This window comes from Mastomys coucha, unplaced genomic scaffold, assembly GCF_008632895.1.
Source record: "Mastomys coucha isolate ucsf_1 unplaced genomic scaffold, UCSF_Mcou_1 pScaffold20, whole genome shotgun sequence".
In the NCBI taxonomy this organism is placed as follows: Eukaryota; Metazoa; Chordata; class Mammalia; order Rodentia; family Muridae; genus Mastomys; species Mastomys coucha.
The window spans coordinates 30,524,065-30,537,127 of record NW_022196903.1 but is presented as its reverse complement, the minus strand read 5'-3'; the positions used below and the strand labels follow the sequence as shown (position 1 = coordinate 30,537,127).

Here is a 13,063-nt window from a genome sequence, read left to right as displayed (position 1 = left end):
TAGCTGAGTAGTACTCCATTGTGTAGTTGTACCACAATTTCTGTATCCACTCCTCTGTTGAGGGACATTTTGTCTTAACACTCACTACCTCCTTAGAGCACTCCAGTGTGGCTTGTAACATTCGTGTTGAACTCTACCCTTAGTTTCATATCAAACAAAAACTAGGTATCTGTAATTGTGTGCTTTGCATTCTTTTGTATTCTGTATGTTTATTAATATTTTAATGAATATGGATAACAAAGACCTTCAAAAACCAAAATAAATAAAAGTGGTATTCCTTGTGCCATTATAGTCAATCTAGTATCAGTGATAATGTGTGGTCTCAAAGATTTTCATACACTATCATTGTTCAGTTTCATCCCTCAGGATTTTTTTTTCCTTACTGTTTCAAAGACTTATTGCTAAAGGCTACAAATATTGATTCAAGATTCAAGAAAGATTTATTCTGATAGTAATTAAACTGTTTATAGTAAAGATTAAACCCAATTTAGATAGATTTCAGAAAAGTTTTACCAGCTCATATAACTGTACAATTGAGGCAAAGTTTAATCCTGGATTTATGCCACATAGCATGATCATTTTTTTCATGTTTTCTTCCTCAGCATTGACTAAATGTCAGTGGCTTACGCCTGTCTTCTAGCTTAAGTATAATAGCTAAAGAAAGTGGGTGGAGTAGGCAGAGTCATTCTTTCACTGACCTTCTGTGTTCAGTGAAATGTTTTGTTCTCTGAAAATAAAAACCTCTGGATCCTTTTAGATAAGATTATTTATTAAACTCAGTATTTTCTTTCTTTCCGCTTAGCCATTTTTTGAATAGATAGAACTTTTTTTTCTTTCTGATATACTTGTTTTTCTTCATAGGAAAACAAAACAAGACATAGTTATCTAGAGAGGAGCTAGTGTCTGGTCTATATTTAATTTCAAATATGCTTCTTCAGCTCAGTTAGATGTGTGTGTGTGTGAGTTTCCATTGGTAAAGAATGTTCTACAACAGGGAATTCTTTTTTTTTTTTATTAGATGTTTTCTTTATTTACAATGTCTCCTTTCCCAGGTTCCCCTCCAAAAGAAAAAAGAAAAAGAAATTAAAATAAGAAAAAGAATAAAATAAAATAAAAACAAAAACTAAAACAATCCCCCGTTCCCTCCCCCTTCCCCCTGCTCACTACCGCACCCTCTCCCACTTCCAGGCCCTGGCATTCCCCTACACTGAGACATAGAACCTTCACAGGGCCAAGGTCCTCTCCTCCCATTAATGACCGACTTGGCCATCCTCCAACAGGGAATTCTTAAAAGATAAACTCGGGTCTTTGGGAGGGCAGTCACGATAGGTCCCTATCATGACTGATAGTCATGATAGTTTTGAGTGCTCCATAGCCTCAGTAATAGTGTCAGGCCTTGGAACCTCCCCTTGAGCTGGATCCCACTTTGGGCCTGACTCTGGACCTTCTTTTCCTCAGGTTTCTCTCCATTTCCATCCCTGCAGTTCTTTCAGACAGGAACAATTATGGGTCAGAGATGTGACTGTGGGATGGCAACCCCATCCCTCACTTGATGCCCTGTCTTCCTGCTGGAGATGGACTCTACAAGTTCCCTCTCCTCACTGTGGGGCATTTCATCCAAAGTCCCTCCCTTTGAGATTCCTGAGAGTCTCTTACCTCCCAGGTCTCTGGTGTATTCTGGAGGGTCCCCCCAACCTCCTATTTCCTGAGGTTGCCTGTTTCCATTCTTTCTGCTTGTCCTCAGGGCTTCAGTCCTTTTTCCTCACCTAATACCAGATCAGGTTCCCCTCTGCCCCCCACTTCCTCTCCTCCATCCACTTTCCCTCCAAGATTCCTCCCTCCCTCCCTCCCCACTTGTGATTGCTTTCTTCTCTCTCCCAAGTAGGACTGAAGCGTCCTTACTTGGGCACTTTAGCTTTTTGACCCTTTTGAGTTCTGTGGACTGTATCTTGGGTATTCTGTACTTTTTTTTTCTGGCTATTATCCACTTAATGAGTACATACTATGCATGTCCTTTTAGGTCTGAGTTACCTCACTCAGGATGATATTTTCTAGTTTATCCATTTGCGTGCAAAACTTAGGATGTCCTCGTTCTTAATAGCTGAGTAGTATTCCATTGTGTAAATGAACCACATTTCTTGTATCCATTCTTCTGTCATGGGACATCTAAGTTGTTTCCAGCTTCTGGCTATCACAAATAAGGCTGCTATGAACATAGTGGAACACATGCCCCTTTGGCATGGTGGGGCATCTTTTGGGTATATTCCCAAGAGTGGTATAGCTGGGTCTTCAGGTAGATCTATTTTAAATTTTCTGAGGAACCTCCAGATTGATTTCCAGAGTGATTGTACCAGTTTGCAATCCCACCAGCAATGGAGGAGTGTTCCTCTTTCTCCACATCCTCTCCAACATGTGTTGTCACCTGAGGTTTTGATCTTAGCCATTCTGATTGGTGTAAGGTAGAATCTTAGGGTCCTTTTGATTTGCTTTTCTCTAATCACTAAGAACTTTGAACATTTCTTTAGGTGCTTCTCAGTCATTCAAAATGGCACAGCTTGTTTAGTTTATAATGAATAGTAATTTAATTGACTCTTGGCTTTGAAGGCTGGGAAGTGTAAGCATATGGTACTATTAACCATTGTGCTACATCATCCTTTGTCAAGTTGACAAGCGCCATGCATTCTAACTGCAACACTGTGGACATTGAAACTAGCCCAGTTTGCCTCCAGTTCTCTCTAACTACTACATTTTAGCTGAAGAAATGTGCTGTGTATGTAAGCTATTTGTAAATTGACAGTAAATACTAAGACTAGTCAGAATTGACAGACTTATCAGAATAGGGAAGACTGGCTGCTGTCAGGAATGAAGGTTCCTGAAGCATACTTCATGAAAGAACTTTGTTTCAAGGATCAACACACCTTTCTCTAAAGCTTATACTACTAGAAAAGCTCAATACTGAATGTCCTTGGAGAAAACAGCTGAAAAATGCATTTGTACTTATCCCATCCTATTTTATGAAAAAAAAAGTTATGTGAAAATCTTCTAATACTCTTTTTATTCTTCCTAACAAAAGTTTACATTAGAGACATTAACATCTCATTTCACAAGAAGTAACTGAACAAGTGCACATCATTATATCTGCAACTGGAAATTGACAGTAGTCACTGTGTCCAAATAATAAAATGAAATGTAAGATTGTGCAGCATTGCTTTTATGGATGTTGTCTGGGGTGGGGGTATCTTACGGACATAAGTAGCTATTTGGAAAGCTTATGAACGTCTTGACTCTTATAAGCTAAGTGAGGTTGGAGCTGGAGGGAGACCTCAGTAGAGTACTTGCTGTGCAAACATAAGGATCCCTAGTACCCACATAAAAGCTGGGCATAGCAGTGCTCTATGGTAATCTCAGTCGTTGGGATCACTAGAGATCCTGTCGCAAACAATAAAGTAAGACAGCTAAGGAAAGCATACAACAGGACCTCTGGCCTCTACACACATCTAAGCCTATTCAGCATACACATCACATTTAAAAGGCTAAGAGTTTGTTAGAGTTGATTATGTAGGAAGACAAAGAGTAGCTGAGACAATAGCAGCAACACTTAGCCTACCAGATCAACTAGAACGTTCAGCAAATACTGTAATTAATGTGTGTCATTTCTCCATTCCACAATGAGTATAGTTACAGGCAGGGTAGTACAAATGGAGACTCTTAGCCTTAAAGTTCAGAGACATACATTGAAGGCCTGGATCAATAGCATAAAACCAGTAAATCAATGAGCACACGAACCCTGTTAATAGTCTTCATGCTCTAGAATACTCTGAGGGTCAGAGAATGTAGTGACCATTCTGGTTTTAATACAGTATTTACCTCCTTGATGTATTTGTACGTTTGATCCTTTTCTGTGTCAGCTAGACTGAAGTAGGAGAAATCATCTCCCTCTCTTCAGTACTCTACAGCATTGTAAAAACTTTCTCTGAAGGACCAGATAGTAAATAGTTTAGACTTCTTGGGCCAAATAGTCTGTTTATACTACTTGTCTGTGCTGCCATATCACCAAAGCAACCTTTAACTACTTATAAATGAGTGGCTAGAAGCCTTAACTGGCAAAACTACATCTGGCACATAATTGAAGTTCAATCAATATTTGTTGAATTAACTTGTAAATTGTCTTTAAAGTGTTTCTTGAGTATTGATGTAGCTCAGTGGTACAGCATTTGGCCTTTAAATAAGCAGCTCTCGGTTACCCAAAGTAAGTGTGTGTGTGTGTGTGTGTGTTTTCTCAGGTTTCAACAGATGATGATGCATCCTATTTCTATGTGCATTTTCTTGTGTCAGATACACAGTTACAAAAGGAAACTCTGATCCTAACATTTTTGCAACAAAAACAATGGTTAATTTTCAACTAAGTATGGCAAAGAACATGGGATTTATAATCAGAAGCTCCTTACAATTTGCTGACTGACCTTGTCTTAGGGTTTTACTGCTGTGAACAGACACCACGATCAAAGCAACTCTTATAAGGACAACATTTAATTGGGACTGGATTACAGGTTCAGAGGTTCAGTCCATTATCATCAAGGCAGGAACATGGCAGCATCTAGGCAGGCATGGTGCAGGAGAAGCTGAGAATTCTACATCTTCATTTGAAGGCTCCTAGCAGAATACTCACTTCCAGACAGCCAGGATAAGGGTCTTAAAGCTCACACCCACAATGACACACCTATTTCAACAAAGTCACACCTCCTAAATAATGCCATTCCCTGGGCGGAATTCAGAGGCCTAATCTATAAAGTAGTTAACAGTACCTTCTTTACAACACTTCTGTGAAAAGTATAAAGGAGGATTTTCTATAATATTATGTTAAAAACCTAGAGCTACCAAAATGTAAAGGTCATAATAATGTTTAGTATTAAATTAGATGTCCTGGGGCTACTGTCTCAGCTGTCTTTATATGATATACCCTGTATTAATGTGTAAATTAAATTTCTACCAAGTTCTGTACCAGTAAGTAAAATTTTATGAAATATGTAATTTTATGTATTTGAATAGTTTTTAATGTTACTAAATACCAAATGTATTTCCAGTGGTCTCCAAAATGGAATGGTATCTGTAAGTTCCTTGGCAAGGTAATATTTAAATAAACATTGAAACAGTTATAGTTTCTCAGGATTGCAATATCCTAATACAGTAGGAAATGGCATACTTGGGCAAGATAAAGACTCTGTCATAATGAAATACAGCCTAGGTCTATAAAGTTGTCTGTTATTCCAGTGAGGAATGAGAAGAGTAGGACTCAGTTGTAACAACCCCCTATTATCAGACTGTAAGCAAGACTGTGTCTCAAAGTAAGATGCCTAGTGGTTACAGTTCAATGCTGAGCCACTGGCTCTGATTTAGATACACACACACACATACACACACACACACACACACACACACACACACACACATAAAAATTATCGGCAGCCTACCATCTGTTCCCTGCCAACCCAGTGGTCCTTATGGTTCCAGAGTGAGTATCCCACCTGCAGGGATTATTTGTGTTTGAAAAGGAAAATGGGAAAAGGGATTGAGAATGTTCTTCTGGGCTTTTACTGAAAAAAGAAAGAAAAACATAAGAGAAACTGAAATCAGACCAGGTGGCCACCTCTAGCTTAAAGTGAACCTTGCAATTCCATTTCTTTTTGACCTCTGTGTGAAGGAAAAATAGAAATAAAGAAGTTTGACTGGCCTCCAAGAGAGCCAGCATACAGGGTTCAGCACAGTACACATGATAACACATGATAAATAACATGCAATGGACAACAGAAGCAGGAGCCAGCTGCCTGGACTCAGACAGACTCACAGACCATAACAACTGAATAGGAGCCAATTAAGGGGAAGAACAAATTTAATTTTTTTGTTCCTTTGCATTTTTCAGTTGGTGGGATATTTACTATAAAATAAAAGAAAATGCAGTGTTTTCATTTAAACACGAGGAATATATAGGAGAACAAAATGAAGTGCATCCTCAGACCTCAGAGACCTTGTTTTCTAAAGGCATAAACCTTCATTTCAGATAGGAAAAAGGACTTCAGGAAAAGAAAATAGAAAATGCCTTTGTAATGTTTTTTTAAAGTTTTAATTATTAGGGTAGAACACTTTTTGAGGGTGTGTATATGTTTCTCTTAAAGCATAGCATGATTAAATATTTCTTTGAAGATTCATCATCGATATCATCCTTTTTGGGACCTTTTGCTAGGCCTTGAGAGTAGGATTGGCTCCTGCTACAGTGTATTTACGGGGTAAAGGGTAAAATTTTAAGAAAAGATGTTAGTTTATTTTAGGAGATATTGTGAGGCTTGATATAGATAAATTTCAAAGTAGAAGTAGATAGATAGGGATGGAGAGTAAGGCTTAAAATTTAAGGTAGGGTTGTTCAGGGTGGGGAGAAAGGTGGAAATTTTTGATTGATTTTCTTAGGCGAGAGTTAATATGTAAAAGAGGAGGGAACTGAAAAAAGAAGTCAGGTATTCTCTTGGAGTCCAGGGAATTGTGTTCAGTAAAGGGTAACATTAAAATACCGTGTACCACTAACATAACTTGTAAGTCAGTCAACAGGAGCTCAGAAACTTGGAGAGTGTCTTAAGAGTATAAGAGGGAATTTTCATTCATAGCAGAAGCTTAAATGAAAGAAGTTGCAGGTAGAAGATGGAGACACCAGGAGGTACAATAGGGTTTTAGAAGCTACATGTAGCAAGAACAACAGGTAATATTCTAGTTTGCTTTCTGTTACTGCGATAAACACCATGACCAAAAGCAACCTAGAGAAGGAAAAGTTTATATAGTTTACACTTCCAGGTAATGGTACACCATGGAGAGAAGTCAGGACAGACTCAAAATTAGGAACTAAAGTAGAAACCATGGAGAGACACTGCTTTCTGTCTCTCTGGCTCATGCTCAATGAGCTTCCTTACACAACTCAGGCCCCATCTGCCTTGGGATGATGCCACCCACACTAGTCAAGATAATCTCTCATAGATATAGCCATAGGCAGTCTGGTCCAGGCAGTTGAAGTTTCCTCTTCCCAGATGACTCTAGGTGTGTCAGGTTGGCAAAAAATAAGCAGGTAGTAAGCAGATTGCTTGTGGCTTTTTATTATTTGCCTTCATTCTCATTTATGAAGTCACCATAAGAGGAAGGTTCTTAGGAAAGTGAAGATTGTCTGCATTGTGTTGTGGATGTGAGTAGTCTGAATGGCATGAGAATGCATAAGACCAGATAGGAAACTATTGCATCTAAGTCAAGATCCTGAAAATAGTGATTGCAATGGAAGAAGCAAGGGTGGGTGGGAGATGTTACGATAGTGCAGACTTAGTGACTGCTTATGTAGAAAGTCAAGAAGAAGAGCTTTATTGTGTGTTCACATTTCTTTCTAAGTTCTTCACCATGAGAGAGAGAGAGAGCACTGAGAAGGAGTGTGCTTGTAGAGAAAGGTGACAGGCTTGTTTGAGGATAAGTTCTTCAGCATAGAAGTAAAGGTTACATATACTTGAGCTAGATAATGAAAAGCAAGTGTTGGCTGCAATCTATGTAGAATGGGACATACACAGGATAGCCAGAGAGAGTGGAAGGAGTTAGAAAAAGAAGGAAGGGCAGGCCCAACAGCAGAGAATACAGAGATGCTGTCTTGAGAATGGGTATATTGGGTTAGGAATTTGCCTGTCCTTTGCTCAAATAAAGTAACATCCAGTGAACTCAGCATTTAGAAAACATACTACTATATTTGAAAGTATTTTTAGAGCAGTTTGGGTCAGTTGCCAGTTGTGTTCTGGGTTAATTTTTCTTTCTTTCTTTCTTTTTTTTTTTTTTTTTTTTTTTTTTTTTTTTTTTTTTTTGGTTTTTGGTTTTGGTTTTTGGAGACAGGGTTTCTCTGTATAGCCCTGGCTGTCCTGGAATTCACTCTGTAGACCAGGCTGGCCTAGAACTCAGAAATCCACCTGCCTCTGCCTCCCAAGTGCTGGGATTAAAGGCCTGTGCCACCACTACCCGGCTTCCTTTTTTTTTTTTTAAGGAAAAGAATCTCAGGATTTAGTCCTCATTTCCTTTCTCTTTCAGACACTACAGCTGAATATCCTTTTAACTTGGGCTAATGACATGTGCACAGAGAGTATGTGCCATTTACAAATTATCACCTAAAGTGGGACAGCTGTACTGCATTCCAGCCTCCTAACCCCCAACCCTGGTCCCAGCCACCAACACTCCTAATCTGTTAAGCTGGAGGCAGGTATATGTACCCCACCTTTCTATCCAAGGAACACAAAAGGTACTCATGGGAGGACAGCAAATGAAAGAACCTGTATCCTTAGATAACCTTCAGAGACAAATCTGTCCTCCATTTCATTTTACCAGTTTACCCTAACAGTAACAAATAGGTTCAAAAGTTTGTTGTTTGCAGATGAGTGAGTAAGACTGAGAAGGCTTAGGCTGTTACTGAAGGTACATCACTGTACTGCACTATGTACAGCTCCTTCCATTTGTAAGGGCTGCACAGGTAGCCATATTGGAATAATAGACAGGTAGCTAAGGATAGTAGTTGCTCAGAGCACAGGAAGTAGTACGTACCTCAAGTTATTAAACATTGTCAGTACATTTTAACTTGGAGAGTCCACATACAGTTTTTACAGGCTAGAATATAATAGTTAATCCTAAAATATACAAAATTTGTCAAGTTAAAAGATCCCCAGGGAGAATGACGAGCAAAGCCAGAAGATTATCTAATGATGGTACTTTATGGAAAATGATATGTCATGAAAATGTATGAAGAAGCCTAGATTCAAATAACTATTTAAATTTGCAAAAAAAAAAATATGATGCACTAAGTATAAGAAAGTGGGAGTCTGAGGAAGAGGGTGTTGGTAAGCTAAGACTCATCTCTGTAGCAGGAAATCAAAGCTAGTAACTCAAATAGTACAGGAATATATTATCTAAAGCTATGGAAATGTTCACAAAACTAAAAATGAATGTGCAAAAATGACTTGCTTCATCAAGAAAGGAGTGAGGCCTGATATACCCAAATTCTCCAGTAACTTTATTAATCTCAAAAACTACTTTCCTTAATATTCTCACCCATGCTGAAATGGTTCATTATTTTTTATGTTATTGTAGGCTTGACTTTTAATGTCATTTAAAATACTAATATTAGTTATTTCTAGCCTATAGCATTAAAGGTATTTTGTCAGCTAAATATAAGCCTAATAGAAATTCACTCTAATGGGAGCTTTTTGAAAAGCAGTTGTTCTGGTGAGAGAATTATTGAGAACCTGAGAAGTGGAAGCTGGGTAGCTGGAACTTTGAGGAGCAAAGATCTTTCAGTTGTTTGATCTAGGTGAAGCCAGAGTTAAGTGAGCTCCAACTCTCTGTGGTCACCTCAACTATTCCCCATAGCTCTTCCCAACTCTGTGTGTGTGTCCATCCCACAGGGGCTAGCTAATTGGTGCTGACTATATAGTCCTAGATATGCTGTCATCCACTAGAAAATAGCTGACCCTCCAGGAACCATACCATTAAAAAAAAAGAAGTCTCTGCCGGACAGTGGTGGAACATGCCTTTAATCCCAGCACTTGGGAGGCAGAGGCAGGCGGATTTCTGAGTTCTAGGACAGCCAGGGCTATACAGAGAAACGCTGTCTCAAAAAACCAAAAAAAAAAAAAAAAAAAAAAAAAAGGAAAAAGGTCTCTCCCTCCCCTAAAAAGTGAAGGGATATTATATAACTGTTTTGAAACTATTTTTCAGTGCTGATGCTGAACCGTAGGGTTTAAATGACAATGTCCCCCATAGGGTCTTATTTGATGCTTGGTCCCTGGTTAGTGGTAAGAAGGATTAGTAGATGTGTGGGCTTGGAGATGTGTCACTGCAGTTGGGCTATGAGATTTCCAAAGCCTACACCATTCCCAGTCTCTCACTCTCTGCTCTGGATTTATGGATGAGATGTATGCTCTCAGTTATTCCTCTAGTGTCAAGCCTGCTGTCGTTGCTTCCCACCATAATGGTCATTGACTAACTCTCTAAAACTTTAAGCAAGCCCCTAATTAAATGCTTTCTTCTATAAGTTGCTTTGTTCAGGGTGTTTTACAGCAACAGAACAATAATTAAGACAGTTGTTTTGTTACTTATAATTTCTAACACCTAAAAAAGTAATAATACATTTAAAAATATTTTTATCTTATAATTGTATTATGTGAGTGTGAGCATGTACATGTCATAGCTCAGTGTGAACGACAGAGGACAACTGTACAGAGTTGGTTCAGGCCTTCCACCATGGATTCCAGGGATCTGAGTATAAAAAAGGCCTATGCCACATGGCCACCTCTGGTACTCACTGTTCCCTGGTGTGAGTTCAGTTAAGGAAGGTTCTCTCCTCTCTTTTTCAGGGTGCTGATAAGACTGTGAAAGGCCCAGATGGACTGACCGCCCTTGAAGCCACTGACAACCAGGCAATCAAAGCTCTTCTCCAGTGATAGATGGATGGACAGACTGATAACTTGGGAAGAATGACTCTCCTGTGGCCTCACACTGCTGCCTGTCTGTCTGTCACTTTCTATCTGCCAGCTTCTTCAGCTAAATACTTTAAGAGAGTGAAGGGAGAGAGAAATTCGTAACAAATCAGACTGCCGGGGGGGGGGGAATAAAACATGTTTTGGAGGAGCAGCGGGGAATGTGATGAGACTTTTACTGGGACTCCTGATCAAACCAGCCTGTTTTTCATTTCCAGTAAAATATACAGCTTATTCCCAAGGGAGAGCAAAAATACAATATAGTCTATTGGAATCATTGGACCTTTCAGCTCCCTAGCTAATTTATTAATTAGTGTATTGAAGGTCTGACTATACAAGGCCGACTCTACTTATTTGGTAGCCCTAGCTGTGAGCAGTAGTGGCTGCTGTTATGTCAACATAGGGTGCTGAGATAAGCAATTAGCTATATCCTTCTGCCTTAAGAATGCACTCTCCTGGGGGCTCCTGGCTAGTTAAGAGCGGTTAGTGACCAAAATCTCTCTTGAATGACTTTAATCTTTATGTAAGAGCTTAGATAAGGTAAGGAGCAGCGCACTCCTAAATTGCTGGACGACTAAACTTTGGATTTTCTCTCCCCTTTCACATCAATTTCATGTCTCTTTAGATAAAACTGACTAGTTTTATTTATAAAATGTTAAATTCTAGGAGCCTAAAGGAGGAATCATTCCAGTAGGCTTATTTCTTTTTCCTCCTTTAGACTCAGACATTTATATAACATGGAAACACTTTGAGACTCCTTCTGGTAGTAAAGGAGATTTAAAAATAAAATCATAGCCATAAGCGTGTTAGTATCTTATAGAAAGAACAGTTGTCTTAGTCCCTATGGATTTTCTTCATTTGCTATTTGGGTGAGCCAGCCTTAGTTGTGTTTGGAGAATGAAGAATATTCTTTGGAATGCCTCTCTAAGACCCACCATGGATGCTGATTTTGTAGTGCACCAAAGGTATCACTGGGGTGAGATGTACATATTTGAACAGATGGAATCTCATCCCTTCAAAAACATTCTTGTTACCAGGTTTCCCTGAGCTGGTAATAGACTCTTGCTGGGCCAATACCACCCACCTGCATGGTGTTTTTATCTTAACAATCATTCATTGCATACATGTGACAACTTCAAAATGCATTCTGTGTTCTTAGAATACAGTGCCCTAAAACAATGTTCCTAGGACATGCAGATAAGAGAAACATATCTCTAAATTTTTCTTTCATGAACAATAAAATGAATTAAAATATACAACCTTAAATTTGACGGCCTACATTTAAAGTATTAAGATGTCTTTGGCTTTTAATTTGCCATCTGTACAGGCTTACAAAAACTGTTAGAATCTTTCCTTGGCCAATCATGCAATAATTGAATGTACCTCAAAATTTTAAAGGGCGGGTGATGGGATAGGGACTTATATTCACATTAGGGATAATAATAATAAAAAAAACCTAACAATGATTTTTTAAGGCAATGTAGCATTATATAGCAGGGTTAAACTATTACCAAGAACAGTCAGCCTGGCTAATAACTACTAATCAGTTGATAGTTGGTTGGCGTGTGTGTGTGTGTGTGTGTGTGTGTGTGTGTGTGTGTGTGTGTGTTCTCCCATGAACTCTTTTTTATCCTGTGGCTTTTTCACTTTCAACTAGCCTGCCCCTGTAGTTTTTCTATGTCCAAGAAAACAATCACAAAACAGTAGTTTAAATACTTTGATATATTTGGCTAACTCTGCTGTCTTAATGCAGCCTACTACAGTTGAATATCCTACACTTAATCTTAGCCAAAAGGCCAAGAAGCTATAGAGTTGGACATTCTGCTAGGAAGTGGAAGGCACGTGATCAGTCTATGAGTCAATATAATGCAACAGGGTGTTTTGAGACCTTTGTTTTCACCTCTTGGCATACTACTATTTTAAAGGCTTGAATTTTACCCTTTACACAATTTTCAATTTTTCTTTTAAAGTGTTCTGTTATAGTTGGCTATTGCAGAGTGTATATTGTCTTATCATTCCTGAACTTGGGTCTGCTTTCTACAGAAATTATGGTACCAAAACCATATGATTCTTTGTACAGTTTATCCCGGTGTTCCTTGTAATGCAGTAGAGGCTATTTTGCCTTCCCCCCTTTGTTGGCTATTTTGTAAACTCATAGCTATGAAGTGATTGCTTGAGAAAATAGCATATAAACATAGACTAGGATAGACTGACCAGGATGGTTTACAGTTTCTTTAAAAAAAAAAAATAAACAAAAAAAAACTAGGTTATTTATAATGTATTTCTGAACCACTTGGCAGAGAAATTCATGACACTTAATGTTAATATTTTTGAATAAATGAAGCTAAAATGTCTGCTTTTGGTACTACACGCATTAATAAAAGGTTAAGTTTTGTTTTCCACTGAAGTACTATTTAACATCTCAGAAAAAAAAACCTGCATGTTCTATAGTTTTATATTAAATCCATCATTTCATATGCACTGTATCAAGTAAAAACAGGTAACTTGCCTGTTGATGGTTAGTGTAC

General features: G+C 38.5%; 1 protein-coding gene across 1 annotated transcript in view; it reads left to right on the top strand.

Moving 5' to 3' along the window:
* Mtpn (myotrophin) overlaps nt 1-12,937 on the top strand; it is a 31,725-nt gene extending 18,788 nt beyond the window's left edge. Inside the window, exon 4 of the mRNA XM_031381537.1 lies at nt 10,413-12,937. Within this exon, the coding sequence (XP_031237397.1) occupies nt 10,413-10,499 (87 nt within the window). The 3' untranslated portion in view covers nt 10,500-12,937. The remainder of the gene's footprint in view (nt 1-10,412) is intronic.
* The last annotated feature ends 126 nt before the right edge of the window (nt 12,938-13,063 follow it).